At 39.5% G+C, this 22,850-nt stretch overlaps 1 protein-coding gene across 1 annotated transcript in view; it reads left to right on the top strand.

The window, feature by feature from the left end:
• The window catches only part of slc17a6a (solute carrier family 17 member 6a), a 60,683-nt gene extending 40,192 nt beyond the window's left edge, over positions 1-20,491 (top strand). The window contains exons 9-12 of the mRNA XM_073049732.1: positions 337-469; positions 7,405-7,515; positions 9,640-9,767; positions 18,471-20,491. Coding sequence (XP_072905833.1) covers positions 337-469; positions 7,405-7,515; positions 9,640-9,767; positions 18,471-18,800 — 702 coding nt within the window. The 3' untranslated portion in view covers positions 18,801-20,491. The remainder of the gene's footprint in view (positions 1-336; positions 470-7,404; positions 7,516-9,639; positions 9,768-18,470) is intronic.
• The last annotated feature ends 2,359 nt before the right edge of the window (positions 20,492-22,850 follow it).

Genomic DNA, 22,850 nt, shown 5'->3' with positions numbered 1-22,850 from the left:
AAATGCCCCAAGAATGAAACATTTCTCTTCCAACAGCTGCTTCCAGACCTGCTAAGTGCTTCCTGCATTTTATAATTTTATTTCAGATTACAAATTCTGCAGTTCTTTTGATTTCCAGTGATTTAAGGAATTTCTTTTTGGTCAGTTTATCTGATATAACCTTTAAACGTTTTTTTTTGCATTATTTGGATTTCCTATCACAGAGTATTTCCATATTTACCTTTTAAAATGACTACTTAGAGTAAATTACTTAAAGTAATATCTTTAACTACACAAGAGACAGAAGTACAATTTATTTCCCTTATTCTCTGTAACCATTCAGTTTTATTAATTCAGGTCGGTATGCTGTCAGCTTTGCCCCATCTCGTTATGACAATTATTGTACCAATTGGTGGGCAGATTGCGGACTACCTCAGAAGTAAAAGGATACTTTCAACTACAATGGTCAGAAAGATAATGAATTGTGGAGGTATGCTATTATATTTTTCATGATAATACCAAAACATTTTTGTGTATGTACTATTTAAGATAAGCTTTCAGTATTGTGATAGATACCGTGATGAAAATAAGTGATTTATAATTCTTAATGCTTTTGCTCATATTATAATGTAAAAATTTGTTGTATTCCTTATGAGTTTGAGATCATGTACTAGGAAGATACATTTCTATGGATCATTCAACCATTGGATAGATTAATTTTGATTGTTTAATGCTTTTAACAGTTTCTGTAATTACTCAACAAACTTTTGTGGGAGTTTGATTCAGTTATCAATTTCTTCCAGACTTGTATGTTTTAGTAGTTTTCTCTGTCAGAGGGTAGCTTGATAGAAAGTCAGGGGAAGGACCAGATGGAGAAAAGCAGTTTGTTTGAAAAGGGAGGAAGAAGGATTTAAGGGCACTCAACATCCTTCCAGGACCTTCAGGGGTTAACCCTCATTATGCACTTCCGGGACCTTCAGGGGTTAACCCTCGTTATGCACTTCCAGGACCTTCAGGGGCTAACCCTCGTTATGCACTTCCAGGACCTTCAGGGGTTAATCCTCGTTATGCACTTCAAGAACAATGTAAAGGAATTACACTTTATTAAAGATGCCCACATCGAGATAAAAACACATGCTTCAAATACAGTCTATTGCCATTCTATATGAGGATAATGTTGTCCCTGTAATTAAAGTTGTGCTATTCATAGGCATTTTTGCATAGGCTTCCTCTAAGTATCAGTTTGAGATACTTACAATATATCCTAGTCTACTATACAATTTTTCTCAAAGGAGGTTGAGATGCTGTCCTTTTTCTCGAGGTAGTTATCATTTATTTCATTGCAAGGATTGCAGCTTTCTTCATTGTCAAAGAAAAAAATAGATGCATGCCCTCATGTTACTGGTATTGTGTTATCGCATGCCAATGTGGAGATGAATACCAAACTAAGGGTTCTATTCTCACAGTATCTACCATGCAGATTAGTGCTCTGCTCTTTGAGCTTGCCAAAATATTTTTCTTCTGCTGTGTTGTGTTCTACACGTCAATAAAATAAAAGGATGCAAAAGAAAGGGTCTACCGGCTATTTGCTATGAAAACAAAGATCACATGATAGATCATAAGAAAGTTCAAGCATTGCTCATAGACTGATTTGTAGATGCCCAGAATTTGAGTAGGACAAGATCAGAATCAGGATTATTATCACTGATTTATAAGTCTTGAAGTGGTTTTTTTGTGGCAGTAAATCAGCACAAAGATATTATAAGTACTATAAATTAATGAATCATCAGTAATGTCAGAATCTGGACAGCGAAGCAAACACTTCCAATGGATCTCCATCCAAGCTAGCCAATCAGAATCTTCTACTGCTAAACTGTTCACGGCATTTTGAACCAGCCAACCAGATGACAGCGTCTAATCAGTATCCATTCAGACCCTGGAGGAGTATTTAAACGGGCATTCTGAGGAGACAGCACCCTCAACTGTGCACTGATGATGGCTTCTCGACTGGAGCCGAAAGGTCTGCAAACATTTTGTCAAGATCAGTGATCAACCAAACTTCCAAATTACAAAATAAATAAATAATGCAAAAAAAGAGTAACAAAGTAATGTTCATGGACTGTTCAGATATCTGATGGTGGAGGGGAAGAAACTGTTCTATAATGTTGATTGTGGGTCTTTAGGCTCCTGTGCCTCCTCCCTAATGGTAGTAGGCAGAAGAGGGTATGTTCCTGGTGGTTAGGGTCCTTCTTGCTGGATGCTGCCTTCTGGAAGCATTGCATTTAAAGATGCCCTTCATGATGGGGAAGGTTGTGCCTGTGATGGAGTTGGCTGAGTATACAACTTTCTGCAGCCTCCATGATGGTCAGCTGTATGCTTCACAACCTTGCACTTAGGAAAGCACAGCCTTGAAAAACACATCTGATGAAGCCAGTGGAAAAGGAAGAGAGTCTCTGTCTGTAACCATCTCATCAGAGTGTTCTACCAATAAAATTAACCCCAATTCCGGTCTGTACCATTTCCAATCTTACCTTCTCTCTTTTGGTGAGATTGTAAGAAAAAAAACGGATTAATGTTGGATTAGTGCAACAACTCATTTGATGCCACCCCACACTTGATGGGTTGAAGGACCTGTGCCTCTCTATGACTCCAAAAAAATATTGTTGCTTAACTGTTTTACCCTAACAGTAAATTTCCAAATGGACTCATTAATTCCTGTTCAGTGATGGCAAAGATTGTCACCTCTGGCCAGTAGATGGGAGGTAAGCTGCACCTGCTAAAAAAAAAGTGCCTACCACACAATGAAAATCCAAAAAAGTTGCAAATGCAGGAAATCCGAATTTAAAAAAACCCAGAAAATACTGGAAATGCTCCGAAGTCAGACAATATTTGGAAAGAGAAACAGGATTAGCATTTTGGGTCAAGGCCATCACATATCAGGGCTGACTGGTGCAGTTAAAGGGCTACCTGATCTGTTATTTAAAACATTGTATGGGGTAGGAACCAGCCCAAGCTTCACACTTGCCTCACAAGGGATGGATGTGGTCATACTTAACTTCTATGGTTTCATGATCCCCATTGTTCTGCCACCCTCTGGGAGGGTATTTAGTTGCCTGTGAGTGGCACCAAATAAATACCCTCCTAAACATGACCACAGATATTAAGAAAAAGTTTTTAAAAACCTTAGATATTTAAAAATAATTTAGAAACATATTCAACATGTGAATTAATTTGGGAACATTATTAGCTTTTAAAAAGGCAATTAAAAAATACAAACACATTTTAGTGAACGAACCCCTCTAGACATACCTGTTAGTTTAAAGTGACGGGGCCAAATACAGAGTACATTGTGACCTAAAATTCAGTACCTTATGATATTCCCCTGGATTCTTTGCCGAGTCCAGTAGTGGAGCAGAAGCCAGATCCATTGCCCTCTAATCTTCTACATGTTCTGGGTGCCTATGCTGCACTGCATTATTCCTCAAGCTCCTTGCCAACTTGTGCACTGTAGATGCTGGCTGTTCTCTGCAAAGCTGCTGAGTAGTCATCAGTACAATCTGGTGATTACTATTTGGGCCGTTTTCCTGTAATGGCTGACTTGTTGGGGTTGTGTAAAAGGTATGGTTATATGACGAAGAGTAAGTTATAATACTGTGAAGCTTATCCAGTTTCTAATTATTTGAGACTGTTGATGAATGTGTGAACAGGAAGCAGTGCATGCACCAGCAATTAAAGCTGATGATGCTTGTTTTAAGGTTTGTCGTTTAGATGGTGCTCTCCATGATTTTGACTCGGCATGGGAGATCTTTGCTCTTCTTCGGGCATTACCTCTTCAAATTCAACCCTGCAAGCCTGACTCCTGTTATTCATTTCCAGAGTTCTCTTCACCCCTCACCTGTGATATTGTTGTTCCTTTTCATGCATTGTGGCACATTGGGCTGCATTTTTGCCGCTTCCGTAGCATTTGACTGCTTTTTTACGAGGCCCGGCTCAACCCAGCATGGATGGAAAGCATGCAAGGAGCTGCCCGGATTCGAACTTGAGACCATTCATCTGGAAGTCTGGTACTGATGCCACTACACCACTGCCAGGCAGAACCTGATATAGGTCTGGTGTAACGCAAATGTGATACAGGTCATCCATCTTTCTTCCAATGGATGGTTTGAATATCACTGTGATCGATCTCCTGTGACTAGATACAAGCAGCATGAATTTGTACTTTGCCAAATCAAACAGACTGAGTTAATCACACATTCCAGTTTCTCCTCTGTCCGCTTCCTGATGCTGTCCAATTTAACCCCCTGTTATTGTCATTCACATTAAAATCTCCAAATGGATACCATCTGAAGTTTGCAGCCTTCCGCAAAAGAGAATTGACAGCGCGACAATGCCTTCTTCGGTGGGGTGGGGGGGGGGGGGGGTGGAAGAGAGAAGGTGACTTCACCATTGAGTTGGAAGAGTGAGGCTCTGATAACCACATTATGTACTTCATAATCTGTAAACAAAAACCTCAGAGGAAGCTGTCAGTGAGCTGAACTGCAAAATGAAATTCATTTGCCACTGACTACAATGTGACCTCCAGGATTGAATTAATCCTGATCGATCAATACTGATCTAGCATCAACTAATATTATCCATGATACTGTATTTATCTGATTTGCTGATTGATAATAAAATATTGGTGATATATCAAGAAAATGCTTTGGCATTAAAATCCATTCGCCAATTCCCTCATTTCTAAAACCAACCATGACACTTTCAGTATGGTCGTTTCTCAATTATCCTAAGACCTAATTCTTTAAATTCCAGAAATTTTCTTGCAATTTTTTCAATATACATGTTGTAGTTTTTCTTCTGACGGTCATAATTTTTTCTTATATTTTTTTGAACCAGGTATTCAGTAGTTATTTCAATGCTGTCATTCCCTTGCAGTACCCTAAACCAAGACTGCCAAGTGCTGAAAATTAAGTAACTAATGCAACAAATTACATTTCAGCAAAAAATTAAGCAATCAGTAGCTCAACTATTTTATACTTACCGTAATTATAGTTAAACAGGTTACAAGAACATAGATTATTTGTTTTTTCAAGCAGACTTCGCTATTTCATTGGATCCTGGCTCAACACTTCCATAAATTTTCCTTTTTTTGCTTTGTTCATTTTGTATTTAGAACTCTTTTAATCTCCGTATGTGTGTGTCTCTCTCTGTCTGTTTCTGCGTGTGTTCCTATCTCTGTCTCTGTCTCTCTCTCCTGTACCAACATGTTAACTTCCTGTGATTCATGTTCATGGTCATCCAAGTACAAAGTTTCTCCAGCTTTCAACTTTAAAGCAAAATTCTGCTTTTCTTTCTCGAGACAAAGTGGAACAGTTCTGATTTTTTCATGTTATAATCAATCTTACTTTTCAACTCCTTAGCTATTCAACCTTTTGCAATTCCTTTACACATTACTTTCCTCCCTAACTCGATTACTGTTGTTAATGAATTAATTTGAAAATCAGAAATTACCACTTTATTGCATTAGCTCTTTGAGGTTCCACACTGAGCAGGGATTGCTTGACCATTCCAATATAGCATTGATCAGTGTTTTATTTATTGCAAATCGCATTGATATAAGCTAAAGAGCAGGGGATGCTTCCTTCTTAAATTATTCAGGAATGATAGCTAGAGTACATTGTTTATTAATATTTGCCCTGAGAAGATGGTTATGAAATTTTCTCTTGAACATGCTTGCATGTTGACGTCCAGAAGAGGAGCATGATATAGCTATGGTGAAGAGAATAATCATACAATCAGATAAAAAGAGCTTAAGTCATAGGAGCAGAATTAGACCTTTAGGTCCATTGAGTCTGCTCTGCCATTTCATCATGGCTGATTTATTATCCCTCTCAGCCCCATTCTCCTGTCTTCTCCCCATATCCTTTGCCACACTTACTAAACAAGAATCTATCAACCGCTGGTTTAATAATACCCAAATGACTCGACCTCTACAGCCATCTGTGGCAATGGTTTCACAGAATTCAACAATCCCACTGCTTCTGATAGACGGCGGGGGCCTTGGATGCAGTGAGATCTCTTTGGATCCAAACAAAGATGTAATTGTTTGTCCTATACATCTTTTTCACAATTGCATGACACTGGTAAATATTAGGAACACCAAGTGCTGCAGATCTACCCACTCGAGTTGCTCAATAGCAGTGGAACTGACCTTGTTGTGTATTGTGTTGCACCTCACTTCAGCCACCCAGGAAAATAGGTGTCAGAGGCAACGTGCGATCAACAAGTGGTGCAAATGATTGTCGTGGACATTTTTATAGTGATTACAAGATCCTGTTTGACATTGGGGTTTTAGAGCACTGTGAGTCCAATTCACTGGTTCATTGGCAAGACGAAAGGTGGGGGAGCTGCGTTACCTCGGATGTTTTGCCTGCTGCAGCCGCCAGGGAAGGAGATGCTGGAGATGACTGTGTGCCACTGGATTCCGGGATAGTTTGGTGGGGGGGGGGGGGGGGCTGGCCCCTCCCTTTGGTGCTGCCCACTAGTGTTCACTGGGTGGAAGAAGAGCTGGATTGTGTTAACCTGAGACTGCATTTGTGTGAGATGAGGAACTGCTATGTGTTTGCTGTTGTAGAAACAAGGCTCCAGGACAACATCTATGTGCCATCAATCTACAGGCCATGACAGTCAGAGAATTGTGTTATATAATTACATTTTTTTGGTATCTTTATGTTTTTCTGCTGTCATGATTACATGTACAGAATATGCAGTGAGTGTGTTTTATACCTTGAAGTCAGAGGAACACTGTTTCATCTGGCTGTATAATGGCAATTAGGCTTGAACTTAAACTAAAGAAATTCCTCCTCATCTCCAATACAACAAAATAAATTATAAATTTGTTTGGACGCTTCTGCAAAACAGACTTCCCGCTGTCCAGGATTGGGGTGGACAGGAGCAGCAGCGGTGATGCATGATCTGTGTTGTGGACTAGCAAATAAAGAACTTTCATTCTTTGTTGCTCTTCTCTTTCTTGTTGATAGACGTCAGGTGGCCAGAAACTGCTTCTGAATTGCATTTGTTGAATGGTTGCATTGCACCATGTAATTAGGATTTAATGTTGCTGTAGTGTGTTAGTAATGAAAGGGATGGATGCTGATTTTAGTAATAGGAGTGCGGGTAAGTGGACCACACTATCCTGCAAAGAGCTGAATACTTTTTTAGTGATTATATACAGTATAGATTGGTAAGTGCTGGTGGCATTCTACCGTATCTTTAGGTAAGGTATATAAATGCTAATTGATATTGATTTCATCAAAAGTGGAGTCATTATGGTGTCAATTGGTGCAGATTACAATTAAATACTGTAGCATTAAAGTCATTAATAGACCTCATTTGGATAATAGTTTCTTGTCTTTTATTTCCCTTAAGGGTTTGGTTTGGAAGCAACCTTTCTTCTTGTGGTAGGCTACTCACATAGCAAAGGGGTTGCAATCTCATTCCTTGTCATGGCTGTTGGCTTCAGTGGCTTTGCTATATCAGGTAAGGTGATATTTAATATTACAATATACTCTTACCTATACAGCATCCTTGGGGAGAGGAGTGTATTGGTTGCATGGGAATAGCTCCTAAATAAAAGGCACGGTATTCTATACATAGCCTTGAATTAAATATCTGATCTGACATCTTCTTACCCTTTTGAAATAAATGCTTTATACTGCAGGTCTACTGTATATATTTAAGGCTAAATAACATTAGTGCAAAATAGAACAGAAATAAATCAAAAGAATGAGTGTGTTCACCATCACATGAAGTGCCAAGTCTTCAAAGAGCTGCCAGTCAGCCTCTAATTGCACTGCTCTCATGTATAAATGTAAATAAATTAAAAATACACTTTCACACTTAAAACTTGGAATAAAATTCACAGTTATGAATATTTTATGAATTTTTTGAACATTCTTAGAAATTGTCAGTAGAGTGAGAATTCAGGATGCATAACTACAGAATAAATGAAAGTTTGCTGTATTTTGCTAATTATTAGTTAGACTAACAACACTGTTAAGTTATAGGTTTAGCATGTATAGTGTTTTTTCTTGAATTACTCCATAATTCTATCCTTTATAGTTCTTTCTGCACATCCCAAATGCATTGTTATGGGTTATACTGGTGAACGTGATTGGTTCTGTTCAGAATCAATAGCGTATAGTAGTTTAAAAGAGGTGAGGTCCAGGACTTCCGTAGCCTTAGTGGGAGGGTTAGTTGGTGGGGAAGAATTAGTTGGGGGGAAGCGTAGGCATACCAATCAAATTGCAATTTCCTTGGCCTTTGCATTTGGGGACACTGCAACAGGTAAGAGCTGCTTCAGGTTCTGTGAACCCAATCATTTCAATGCCAGCAGAGAAGAAATCCTTTGTAGTTGTTTATTTCAGTCAGCACAAAACATTGATAAATTACTTGAGATTTTTAAAAATATCATCAATTTCAAAAAATATAATTAGCTATATTTATATTTTGTATTTAAAATATTTTGAATGTCAGGACATTCAGAGGCATTTTAAAAAATATTAGCTTTTACAACTTGATCAGGTGGGATAGGGGCTTTGATGACAGGTAAGGGCTTCCATGGGATTTTCAGGGGTGAGATTTAATTGGGCCCGTCAAGGAGCTGCCACCTCTCAAGCCATGCTGTTGGAATCCAGGATTATTCAGGCCAGCCAGGTGGACCAGGTAAACTTGTCTGTGAGCTTATTGTAGGCAGTGATTCAGGGCAAGGTACCCATGCCTGGCACATTGCAACAGACACTTATACTTAAGTATTTTACTTATTCATTGTTTTCCCAAACCTTTATGAAACAGCCAAATGGTTCAGTGAACAGCATTTTGTTTCTCTGAGGAGCATTTGTCAGTTAATAGCACTTCTGTGATATGATTGAATTATTGCCACCTTGACAAGAAAAACAATTTTCCCAGGGATATTACTGTGGACGATCTGTGGCCTGATTTTTCATTCATAGTTAATGAACTTCAATGATGAAATTATGCCAAAATTGTGTTTGAGTTAGACTCAAAAGAATCCTAAACAGATAGTAATAATATTCAATGGAGCGCTTTTCATATTTGACAGATATGAAATGCAGAATGAGATAAATGGTTTATCTCTTGAAAAAAAAAGCTCAGAAGTGCAATCCAGACCATGTCAGTGAGAATTGCCTCATCTACCATAATAATCACACTCAATATTTCTAGTTATTTACAGGAAGCAGGTCAAATTCATTTTGTACGACACCTGACAGTAAATGAGACAATATATTTTCATTAGTCCCTGCTCGATATTACCTCATCAGGTAGTAGATTACTACATGGTTAAATTATTTGTTTGTTTGTAATTTTACATTTTAGAGTGTATACCAGTTGTAAATTTGTCCCAAGATATTTTTGGATGAAAGACGTTAATTTTCCGATATTAAATATGATAGTTACATTTTATTCTTATTAGACTTGTTTGTTGGTTTAAGAACCACTTTAGGTATACTAAATTATATTGGAAATTAAATTAATAGTTTACCCTAGATGGAAAAGGAATTCATTATCCAAATTCTTATTTAGTTTACATTGCAGAAGGCATGGATTTATATTCATAATCCTTTTTTAAAATTTTCAATACAGGTTTCAATGTTAACCATCTGGATATAGCACCTAGATATGCCAGTATTCTCATGGGAATTTCCAACGGTGTGGGAACATTATCTGGAATGGTGTGCCCTCTGATTGTTGGGGCAATGACTAAAAACAAGGTACAGAACTCAACAACTGTCGAACACCGGTAGTAGATTTTAAGCTGTGACATTGTAGTATTTTTCATTTTTAAAATTCCCATTTTTCTTTACTAATGCACTTGCATTGCAGGTTATTTTTAGTGTTTACTCACAATGGCAAAAATAGTTAAAATCTGGTTAAGTAGATTCTTGAACAAGAGAAAATCTACAGATGCTGGAAATCTGAGCAACACGCCGAAAGCTTTCGGCAGGACTGGATAAAAAGCTGAGGAGTAGATTTAAAAGGTGGGGCGGGGGGGGGGGGGGAGAGAGAAAAACACCAGCTGATAGGTGAAACCTGGAGGGGGTGGAAGTAGTAAAGAGCTGGGATGTTGATTGGTGAAAGAGATAGAAAGCCATGGAAAAAAGAAGGCCATGGGGAAGGAGCAGCAGAGGGAGGCGACAGGTGGGCAAGGAGATAAGGTGAGGGAGGGAAATGGTGAAGGGGGGAGGTTGTGGGTGGCATTACTGAAAGTTTGAGAAATCAGTGTTCGTGCTATCAGGTTGGAGCTTACCCAAACGGATTACAAGGTGGCCTCATCATGACAGTGGAGGAGGCCATAGATAGACATATCGGAATGGGAATGGGAAGTGGAATTAAAATGGGTGGCCACAGGGAGATCCTGCTTGTTCTGGCAGATTCCCGAATCACTTGCCACTTTAAATATTAGGCGAGAATTTGTAATATCAATGACTGAATTGGATTTGCTTTTAGACTTATCCCTACAACCTTCCATATATGGCGACAAATCTGATCTTCTCCTGCTGCTTAGACCCCCCCCCCAGGGTCAGGGGATGGTTCATGCTGGTGCTGTGGCTTCTGGTGTGGACCGGTGAGGTCAGTGTGAGAACTTCAGCTTCTTCCACAGATGGGCAGGATAGTCTGGGTAGTTTGTGAGATGGAGGATTCCTATTGCTGCTTTCAATGTTACTGTAGGTACACCTTGTACCTCCCTGTACCATCCTGTATAACCCTTCTCCATTTCAAGTGGTCTTGGGCCACAGAATCCCAGGAAACAGTAGGGTTGTTGCATCTTTTTGAAGGATGCTCTCAAAGTCTCCTTTATTTATTTTTTTTCCTTTGCCTGCCTTATAATCCCTTCTTGTAACAGAACTAGGAATGGGGGTTCAAAGCTCAAAGTAAATTTATTATCAAGGTACATACCTGTATATGTTAACATATACAACCCCAGGATTCATTATTTGTGGCATTCACAGTAGATACAAAAAATACACCATAGGGTCAATGAAAAAATGCACAAAACAAAATGGACAAACAGTCCAGGCGCAAAAGTCAATAAACTGTGCAAATACAAAAAGAAAAATAATAATCATAACAATAAATAAATAGCAATAAATATTGAGAACATGAGGTGAAGAGTCCTAAAAAGTGAGTCCATAGGATGTGGGAACATTTCAGTGATGGGGTAAGTGAAGTTGAGAGAGGTTATCCCCTTTGTTCGAGAGCCTGATGGTTGAGGGATAATAATTGTTCCAGATCCTGGTGGTGTGGGTCCTGAGGCTTCTGTACCTCCTTCCTGATGGCAGCAGTGAGAAGAGAGCATGGCCTGGATGGTGGAGGTCCTTGATGATGGACGCTGCTTTCCTGTGATAGTGCTCCACATAGATGTGGTCAATGGTGGGGAGGGGTTTACCAACGATGGACTGGGCTCTATCTACTAATTTTTGTAGGCTTTTCCATTCAGGGGCATTCGTGTATACATATCAGCCAATGATGAAACTGTCACAATACTCCCAACTGTACAGTTTTAGAGCATCCTGAAATATGAATCTTCATGGTCTAAGTTGGGTGAAGAGCCAATGAAATGGCATCTGCTGTTGACCTGTTGTGATGGTAGGCAAACTGGATTGGATCCAAGGCAGGTGTTGATATCCTTCAACACCAGTCTCTCAAAGCACTTCATCACAGTGGAAGTAAGTACTACTGGATGATAGTTATCAAAGCAGGTACCACACTCTTCTTGGGCATCAGTATAATTGAAGCCTGCTTGAAGCAGGTGGCTATCCCAGACTACCAAAGCAAGAGATTAAAGATGTCAGTGTATGCTCCAACCAGCTGATCAGCACAGGTCTTCAGTACTTGGCTAGGGGCCCCATCTGCGGCAGATGCTTTGCGTAGGTTCACACTCCTGAGGGATGCTCTCACATCAGCCTCAGAGACTGAAATCAAAAGTTCAAAGGGGGCTGTGGGAGTTTGTGAAGTTACCTCCATGTTATGTCAGTCAAAGCAAGCACAAATGGCATTGATCTCATCTTGGAGTGAAACATTGTCACATATGCCACTTGGTTTTGCCTTGTAGGATGTGATACCATTCAAGCCCTGCCTCAGCAGCTGAGCATCACTTATTGATTCCAGTTTGGTGTGGAATTGCCTCTTTGCGTGTGAGATAGCTTTCTGGTGGTCATACATGGATCTCTTGTACTTTGTTTGGTTGCCAGAACTGTATGCCACTGATCTTGTCCTCAGCAGAATGAGGATCTCTTGATTCATCCAGACCTTCTGGTTAGGGGAGACTCTAAACAATTTTGTGTGGACACACTTGTCCTTGACTGACTTTATAAAGTAGATGACAACCATGGTGTATTTGTTCAGGTCCTCTCATGAGTCCTTGAACATGGCCCAGGACTGACCTGAAGCAGTCCCGTAGTTGCTCCTCTGCCTCTTGTGACCACTTCTGGAACTTTTCTCTTTATTTTCTGCTTGTATGAAGGTAGGAGGAGAATAGTCAGATGGTCAGATTTCTCAATATGCATTCTTGGGCTCGAACGGTAGACACTATTTACGGTAACATGCAAAGGTTGAGTGTGTGCTGCAGGTGATATGTTGATGATAATTGGGTGGAGCCTTACTGAAGTCCCCGACTATGATTTGAAAGGCGTCGGGATAGGCTTTTTCTTGTTTGCATATCGCTGCACTCAACACCTAGAGTGCATGCTTAACCTCAGCCTTTGGTGCTATATACAGTAAACTACGATCAGGATCATGGAGGAGAACTCTTTTAAGTTGAACAGTCAACATTTAATCATTAGATGTTCCAGGTCAGAGGAACAAGACTGCAATGTCCAAGCACCATGAAGAGATTGTCATGAAGCATAGAGCACCAACTATTGCCCTCTTTGAATTAGCAGTCTAGTCATTCCCATGTATCAAGAAGTCTTCGGGTCTTCGGTATCCAGCATGTCTGAGGTCAGCCATGTCTTCATGAAACAGAGAATGCAACAATCCCTTTTTGCTCCAGTGGAACAATCTTGCCCTTAGATTATCAGTCTTGCTCTCCAGAGACTACATTTGCTAACAAGATACTGAGTAGAGGAAGTTTCATATCCTGATGTTTTAGTCTGGTTTGGAGTCCTCCCACTCCTTGCTCGCTTCCAGCTATGAAAATGTACCTTTGTTCACTTAAAGGTGTCATACCTGCATTCTTGAGAATTAAGTCCACCGAGTCCTTTGAGTTTTGTGTCGTTGGAAGCCTTGATCTTCAAACACTATTTTTGCCAGTTAGCCAAAGGCTGTGCTGGCACATTGTTGAAATAACCCTTCATTGATATCTGCCTTCACTGAGAGGTGGCTCTCAAGCTACGAGAAGTGATCCATGTCTTCCACGGCCTCACTAAAAAACTTTGATCCAGAGAATGAGTTCATACAATGGGTGGAGATTGATGGAGGACCTTCGTCAGATGGACATCAAGTGCAGAACAAGGCCCTTTGCAATTGTTCCATTTGCATATTGCTGCACTCAACACCTAGAGGGCATGTTTAACATCAGCATTTGGTGCTATATACAGTAAACTACGATCAGGATCATGGATCGTCAAGCACAGCTTTCAAACAGGCACAAGTGCACCCAGCTTCTGAGGTTTAGGTAAACTTGGCTCTGGACAATAGGTGCAATAGTTTCATATTAGTCTTGCCGTTTGCTGCACTCTAACTTAAACCACAATAAATGGAGAATGCAATAATCATAACTCCCTAACAAATGAAATGAAAGACTTAGGAAAGTTAAACAGAACTGGTAGAGAATGAGGGTGAATTTAAAATGATCGTTTGGAAATCATAAGACCATAAGATATAGGAGCAGAAGTAGGCCATTTGGCCCATCAAGCCTGCTCCACCATTCAATCATAGGCTGATCCAATTCTTCCAGTCAACCCCACTCCCTTCTCCCCATACCCTTTGATGCCCCAGCTAATCAATAAACTATCTATCTCTGCCTTAAATGCACCCAATGACTTGGCCTCCACAGCCGCTTGTGGCAACAAATTCCACATATTTACTAACCTCTGACTAAAGAAATTTCTCCGTATCTCTGTTCTAAATGGACGTCCTTCAATCCTGAAGCCATTCCCTCTTGTCCCAGGCTCTCCTATCATGGGAAATAACTGTGCCATATTTAATCTGTTCAGGCCTTTTAACATTCTGAATGTTTCTATGAGATCCCCCCTCATTCTCCTGAACTCCAGGGAATACAGTTCAAGAGCTGCCAGACATTCCTCATATTGTAACCTTTTCATTCCTGGAATCATTCTCGTGAATCTTCTCTGAACCCTCCACAATGTCAGTGTATCCTTTCTAAAATAAGGAGCCCAAAACTGCACACAATACTCCAAGTGCTGTCTCACAAGTGCCTTAGAGAGCATCAACATCACAGCCCTGCTGTTATATTCTATACCTCTTGAAACCAATGCCAACATTCCATTCGCCTTCTTCACCACCGACTCAACCTGGAGGGTAACTTTTAGGGTATCCTGCCCAAGGACTCCCAAGTCCCTTTGTATCTCTGCATTTTGAATTCACTTCCCCATCTAAGTAATAGTCTGCCCGTTTATTTCTTCTACCAAAATGCATGACCATACCCTTTCCAACATTGTATTTCATTTGCCACTTCTTTGCCCGTTCCCCTAAACTTTCTAAATCTCTCTGCAGGCTCTCTGTTTTCTCAGCAGTACCTGCTCCTCCACCCTATCTTTATATCATTGGCAAATTTAGCCACAAATTCATTAATCACATAGTCCAAATCATTGATATACATCCTAAAAAGCAGCAGTCCCAACAACCCCTGTGGAATTCCACTGGTAACTGGCAGCCAGCCAGAATAGGATCCCTTTATTCCCAATCTCTGTTTTCTGCTGATCAACCAATGCTCCACCCATACTAATAACTCCCCTGCAATTCCACAGTCTCTTATCTTGCTAAACAGCCTCATGTGTGGCACCTTGTAAAAGGCCTTCTGAAAATCCAAGTACACCACATCTACTGCATCTCCTTTGTCCATTCTGCTTGTAATTTCCTCCAAAAAATTGCAGTAAGTTAGTCAGGCAACATTTTCCTTTCAGGAAACCATGCTGGCTTTGGCCTATCTTGTCGTGTGCCTCCAGGTACTCCATAATCTCATCCCTAACAATTGATTCCAACAACTTCCCAACCACTGTTGTCAGGCTAACAGGTCTATAGTTTCCTTTCTGCTGCCTCCCACCCTTCTTAAATAGTGGAGTGACACTTGCAATTTTCCAGTCATCTGGTACAATGGCAGAATCAATCGATTCTTGAAAGATCCCAGAGCTTCAGCCTCTGGCTCACTGATTGGTGATTCCTGTGCTCCATCGATATAACCCAAAAGGATGACATACAGTAAAAGAGAAGCTATACTGAAAAAATAGTAGTGGAACACTGTTACAATACATAGTCAACTTTCTGTTGGAAGGATGTTCATAGATTACTAATATAATTCTGTTAATAAATCCAGCCGTTCTCCCATTTGTCTCAGAAATTATCCCAGGAAAGAAAGGATTAATGTACAAGGAGCATTTGATGGCTCTGGATCTGAACTTGCTGGAGATTAGAAGAATGGGGTGGGGGGGGGGGGTGGAATGTGAGGAATCTCATTGAAATCCATTGAATATTTAAAGGCCTAGATAGGGTGGAGGTGAAGAGGATGTTTCCTACAGTGGAGGAGCCGAGGGCCACAGGGCACAGCCTCTGAATAGAAGGATGTTCCTTTAGATGGAGATGAGGAGGAATTCCTTTAGCCAGAGGGTGGTTAATCTGTAAAATTCAATGCTACACCCAACTGTAGGAACCAAGTCATTGGGTATATTTAAAGTGGAGGTTGATAGATTCTTGATTAGGAAGGGCACCAAAGGTTACGGGGAGAAGGCAGGAGAATGGGGTTGAGAGGGATAATAAATCAGCCATGATGGCATGGCAGAACAGACTTGATGGGCTGAATAGCCCAATTCTGCTTTTATGTCTTATGGTCTCATAACCAACTCACAGTCAATTTTACTCAATAGTTAATGATCTCTTGTTTGAATTGCAACCAACAAATTTTCTGTAGTTTCCTGTCCAGGTGTCACCTTTTGCTACAACCTGTCACGTAGAATTATATATTATTTATCTTTTTTGTAGCACAAGTTGAGTTTGTAAAATGGTGCCAAGCTTATTCAAATAATTACCTAACACTGCTGACCATTGCCATTGTACAGGACAAATTTCTGTCATATATTTGACATGATATTTGAGAAATGTCTAATCATTCCACCTTTTCTCCTTTTAAAAATGCTATGAGTGCCATTGATGTAAACTTTTCCATCCTCCTTCAGGCAATACACAATGTTTATATGTTTATGTGTTAAAAAATCATAGGAAAACTATCTACTTTTATAAGATCTTAGGACATAGGAGCAGAATTAGGCCATTTGGCCCATCAAGTTGCTCTGCTATTCCAACATGGCTGATTTATTATTTAATATCCCACTCAACCCCATTTTCAATTTTCTCACCATTACCTTTGAGACTCTTACTAATTTTAGCTTCTCCCTCTCAAACAGCGGGGTGAATTCTACGATTTTATGATCACCGTGTCTTAAGGGTTCATTTACCTTAAGCTCCCTGATCAAATCTGGTTCATTAAACAACATCCATTCCAGCAATGCCTTTTCCTTATTGGGCTCAACCACAAGTTGCTCTAGTAAGCCATCTTGTCAGCATTGTACAAATTCCTTCCCTTAGGATTCAGCACCAGTCTGATTTTCCCAATCTACCCACCTATTGATCTTAATTGCAGAATTTTTGAGCCGTGCATAACTGTAGGCGTCAGTGTCCTCATGTGAAATGTGTTTCTCAAGCTTTGTCCAAACACACCACCATTTATTGATCTGGGTATTTGCTGGATTATTCACCAATTCCCCGTACGTGGTCAGCTGGATTTACTATTCATTAACCTTGCAATATTTATCTCTAGAATGATCATACTTCAAAATGTTTTGATCATCCTAAAGTAAAAGAGTCACAATGCAGATGCAATTTTAGCTGAAAAAAATGTAAACTGTGCAAGTTTGTTTGGTAACCACATTTGTGATCATTCTGTATAACAAAGCCAAAATTATGATTGCAGGGTATTTTACTGCATATGTTGTCTAAGAACAGAAAAGGGAGAAAAGTATATCAAAACTAGAATACTTTGAAATATTATTTACAATAATTGGTAAATTCTCACACATACACTGTTAAACTGAATGCTGCCATATTTAAAGTTCATTTTGCTAAGCAGAAAAGAGATTCCGCAGATGTTGAAAATCCTGAAAAACTCATGTGAAATGTTGGGGGAACTCAACAAGTAAAGGGGCATAGTGACTGCATGAGGTTACTTTGTAGCAATGTTGTTCTACTTGTGTGGATTATGAGGGTATGAAGATTATATAGGGATGGAGGAATATGATTCATGTGTAGGCAGAAGGGATTAGTTTCATGGTCAGCAGAGCTGTTGTGGGCTGAAGAGAATACTCCTATGCTATACTATTCTATATAAGGATACTAACTTAAGAGCTTATGTGCATTTCAGTTGATTTGGCCTATGTTTTATTTTCTCAGTCAATTAGACTAGTGCAACATGTTACTGCACCAGTGGTAAGATCGAGATGATCTTTGATTCCCTCCACTGCCTGTAAGGAGTTTGTAAGCTTTCCCTGTGACCACGTGGGTTTTCTTTGGGTGCACTGGTTTCCACTCACATTCCAAAGATGTGCGGATAGGGTTAGTGAATTGTGGACAAGCTATGCTGGTGTCAGAAGCGTGACGACACTTGCAGGGTGCCCAGCACAGTCCTTCCTGACTCGATGCAAATGGCACATTTCACTGTGTGTGTTTCAATGTACATGTGACAAATAAAGATATTCCTTAACCTGGAATAGGTTAGCTTTATTTGCCGTATGTACATGAAAACATAATTGAAATGAATCATTTGCATCAATGACTAACACAGTCTGAGGATGTGCTGGGGGCAGTCCGCAGTGTCACCATGCTTTTGACGCCAACATACATGCCCAAGTCTGACTAATCCTTGAGTGTTTGGAACACGAGAGGAAATCGGAGAACCCACAGGAAACCTACACAGACACAGCGCATGTAAAAAGTCCTTAAAACAGCAGTGGGAATAAACCTGATCACATGTGCTGTAAAGTTACGTTACGTTAGTCGCTAACACCACTGTGCTGCACTTTGATATAACCAAAGAAAGATAATTAGCTCATTAGACATTGGTGTTTGTGGGAACCTGATTACCAAGGGCAACCACATTTCATAAGTTATTGATTATCTTAATACTCTTTGGGATGTATTGCAGGCCACAGAATAAATACATACATGTCTGTTTCCCTTCACAGAGTCAGAAAGAATGGCAGTATGTCTTTCTAATTGCGGCACTTGTCCACTATGGAGGAGTCATATTTTATGCATTATTTGCATCGGGTGAGAAACAGCCTTGGGCAGACCCTGAGCAGACAAGTGAAGAAAAATGTGGTTTTATAAATGAAGATGAACTGGCAGAAGAAACCGGTGACATTACTCAGAATTATGGTACAACAAAGTCTTATGGGGCCACCACTTGTGGCAATGGTGGTTGGCCTAATGGATGGGAAAAGAAGGAAGAATTTGTACAGGAGGATGTGAAAGATTCCTACTACAGTAAAGGCCAAGAAGGAGACTATTCATAACAGGGAAATAAACAAAAAAAGGTCTATTCGATATTTTGTATTGTGTCTAAGATTCATTGTGATTGTTTGCACAGACTACTGTGGTGTGAATGTCCACACGTAAGAATGACAATTGTTAACTGTGTACAATTTAACAAAGCAGCATTTGAGTGCAATCTGTATAAAATGGTGGCGTGCATCATTTCAATCCAGGCTTTGCCATTTTTAGAAGGACTTGGGCTTTTTCAGGATCTGCTGGTTGGCCAGCAAACTGCCAGGAAATTTAGCGGGGATATCCAAAATGACTTATCCATTCAAATGGAAAGACTTGCAGCTTAACTGGGTATCCGTTCAAATAAAATAAATCCTAATGTGAGTGTTTAGATGAATGTCTAGTAATGAATTGTATTGTTGAGTTTTAGATATTAAAGTAAATCTTACATAATTTCAGTGGATCCAAGCCAAAGTTTAATGCATATTATATGAATATTTAGATACTTGGTTCAAAAAAACTCAAAAATTAGTAAATTTAAACTCTATATTCAAAATATGCATTTTCCTTAAATGAGCGTTTTTATCTGTGAAAACCCATTGAATTAATATGTTTTCATCCTGGTTAGATGTTTTATAAAAATGCACGTGTCATTATGTCCATCTTGGATGTGTAGTGAAATTACATTCAGTTTACCACCAAACCAAACAAATGGTTATACAAGTCTCGCCATTACCATGAACAAAGTATGCAAAGAAGAAAAGTTGTAAAGCACACATAATGAGATAAATTTATCTATTGATATTCTAGATAAGTAAATAGCTTTTATAAATGGAAAAAAATCACATATTTATGATTCATCTGTACTTGAATATAATTAGCACTTAAAAGTTAGAGGTTATTTATCAGATAAAGAAGTTAAAGCTTTGCAAAATTTTAATTTACTGTAAAAAAAAACTTCTACGGAAATCTATCAAAACCCCAGATGTAGGACCTGCATCTGAATATTTGACTGAAAAGCAGAGAAAAAAAAAAGGACAGAATCACAGTCTTCATTGAAAATAAAAGGAAGCATGCCTCATCAGATTTAGAATTAGTATCAGGCAATGTCATTTTGGCTAAACCCATTTCCTCTCCATATTACTGGATTCAGCAAAGACTGCAGTATTTGTGTACAAAGCAATAAACCCACATAATCAACTGCATTGTCTTGTACTATGTGCTCCACTACTGTAGTTTGATATAGCTTTTGGTTGTAGGTAATTATTATGCTGGATTCATCAGCACCTTGTTCACTTGAGTTACTTCATTCTCGAGACTAAAATTCTGCTCCACAGATGATGACAGTCCTACTCATTAATGGTACAGTTCGAGATGTATCAACCATTTGCTGCTGTACTGTATGTTCCAGATGGTGCAGGGGATGGGTTTTTTTTTCTGTTTGTTGGCTATACCGTACTAGTGGATGGAGGCTGTTTTAGTGTCCGTTGTCCCAGTATACAAGTCAGGAATGGCTTCTGTTACTAATGAGGGGAACCTACTTGATCTGAAGGTATTGCCCTTGCTTTGTGCCTCAAAGTGATGTGTAATGTGATCATGCCATTGCTGTGTACTTTGGAAAGATGTGGACTGTATCACTTTGTTGCTGCAAGAAGTGTTAATAAAAATCTCTATCTATACTTTTTACATACAAGTTACAGTATGTTCTTACAGTTGACGGTATAACTATAATACAGTATATATATCCAACATGTATTCCCTGCATAGTATAAGTTTGTCAAGAGGACCTAAAAGGTACTGGGACAGACCTTATTGATTTTCAGAGCATGGCAGTGTGGAAATTAGAAACATGCTTGTGTTATGATGGTATATCTACGAGGGGTGATTGATAAGTTTGTGGCCTAAGGTAGAAGGAGTCAATTTTAGAAAACCTAGCACATTTATTTTTCTACATAGTCTCGTCCTACATTTACACACTTAGTCCAGCGGTCGTGGAGCATACGGATCTCGGACCTCCAGAAGGTGACCACAGCAGGGGTGATTGATAAGTTTGTGGCCTAAGGTAGAAGGAGATGAGTTATACAGCTCTCGTTACAGGCACATACAGTTCAACTCTTTGATTGATTATGCAGAAAGTTTGAAGTTAATCTCATCAGGGATGATTGATAAGTTTGTGGCCCAGGGTAGAAGGAGATGTTATTAACTTCAAACTTTCTGCATTATCACTCAAAGAGTTGATCTGCGTGTGCATGTAACGAGAGCTGCATAACTCATCTCCTGGACTAAGTGTGTAAATGTAGGATGGGACTATGTTGAAAAATAAATGTGCTAGGTTTTCTAAAATTGACTTCTTTTACCTTAGGCCACAAACTTATCAGTCACCCCTTGTAAATGTCAGCACCCATGATGGACTTAACACAGAGTTCTGTGATGCAGACCAAGCATCCTCAGCAGAATAGATCAAATAAACATACCAGACCTCTCAGATTTATGAAAGATATGGCATGGGTATATGGAATGACTCCTTTCCTTAAAAAGAGAAAGCCAAACATAATTGAAAATGTAAGTGCAGGTTTGTTTTTATATAATGTTCAAAGTTTAAAGTAAATTTATTATCAAAGTACATTTATGTCATGATACGCAAACTTGAAATTCATTTTCTTGCAGGTATACTCAATAAATCCATCATAGAATCAATGAGGCTCCCTGGACCTTCTCTCCAATTTTACTTAATTTTAAGATTTTTAATTTTTAACAAAGCTTTGGCAAGGCATGAAAGGGGTGTTAAATTTGCCAGGCACTGGTCGCGATCCAACCCATGGAGTAATCTCTTGAAACATCTTCACTATTTTATTGTTCAGGTTCTCCCTTACCTCTGCCATGAATGATAACTTCATACAAGACAAGATCCCTGAATGCAATTTAGTGGAAACTATCACATGATTTCCAGTAAATTGTCTCAGAAGGCCTACCTGCATAATCAAAGTCCAAAACTAAACTTGAGTCAGCATTTTTGTCAACACATTCAGCCATTTTATAGCTGTTACACCAGGAAATCACTAATTCTGTTTCACCTCACCAATCAACTCCTTGGGAAATTATTTGCCAGTATTGTTAGCTTTCTACATATTCTTGCCACCAATACCTCATTCATGTGATCAATGAATAACCAGGAACCATTGGACAACAGAAAGGAGACAAGCAGGTGAATGATGAGGGAATGACCCAGCTGAATAGATGTTGTCTACATAGACTTTATGGCCTTTGACAAGGCTCTTGCATGTGAGGTTGGTCAAGAAAGTTCAGTCACTTTGAGAAGCCAGAGAGTGGTAGTAGATGGTTGCCATTCTGACTGGAGGCCTGTAACTAGTGATCTGCTGCAGGGATCTGGGCTGGGTCTGTTGTTATTTGTCATCTATATCAATGATCTGGATGATAATGTAGTCAACTAGATCAGCAAATTTGCTAATGACACCAACATTGGGGGTGTAGTGGACAGTCAGGAAGGCTATTAAAGCTTACAGAGGGATCTGGACCAGCTTGACTGAAAAATAGTAGGTTGAATTTAAGACAAGAGAAAATCTGCAGATACTTGAAATCCAAGCAACACACACAAAATGCTGGAGGAACTTAGCAGGAAACCAGGCAACATCTATGGAAAAGAGTACAGTCAATGTTTTGGGCCAAGACCCTTCATCAGGACAGGTGTGAGGCGTTGCAACTTTGGAGGGCAAACCAGCGTAGAACTTACATGGTTAGCGGTAGGACACTGAGGGGTGCAGTAGAACAAAGAGATCTGGAATTAACAGATCCATAATTCCTTGAAAGTGGTGTCACAGGTAGATAGGGTTGTAAAGAAAACTTTTGTCACTTTGGCTTTAATAAATCAAAGTGCTGAATGCCGGAGTTGGGATAATATGTAGAAGTTTTAACACCTTTGTGAAGCCTAATTTGGAGTATTGTGTGCAGTTTTGGTCACCTATCTATAAGAAAGATGTAAATACGATTGAAAGAGCGCAGAGAAAATGTAGAAGAACATTGCTGAGACTTGAGTTATAGAGAAAGTTTGACTAGGTTAG

The sequence above is a fragment of the Hemitrygon akajei genome, chromosome 6 (genome assembly GCF_048418815.1).
Source record: "Hemitrygon akajei chromosome 6, sHemAka1.3, whole genome shotgun sequence".
Classification (NCBI taxonomy): Eukaryota; Metazoa; Chordata; class Chondrichthyes; order Myliobatiformes; family Dasyatidae; genus Hemitrygon; species Hemitrygon akajei.
The sequence above is the reverse complement of the archived record's forward strand: the minus strand, read 5'-3'. Positions and strand labels throughout refer to the sequence as shown.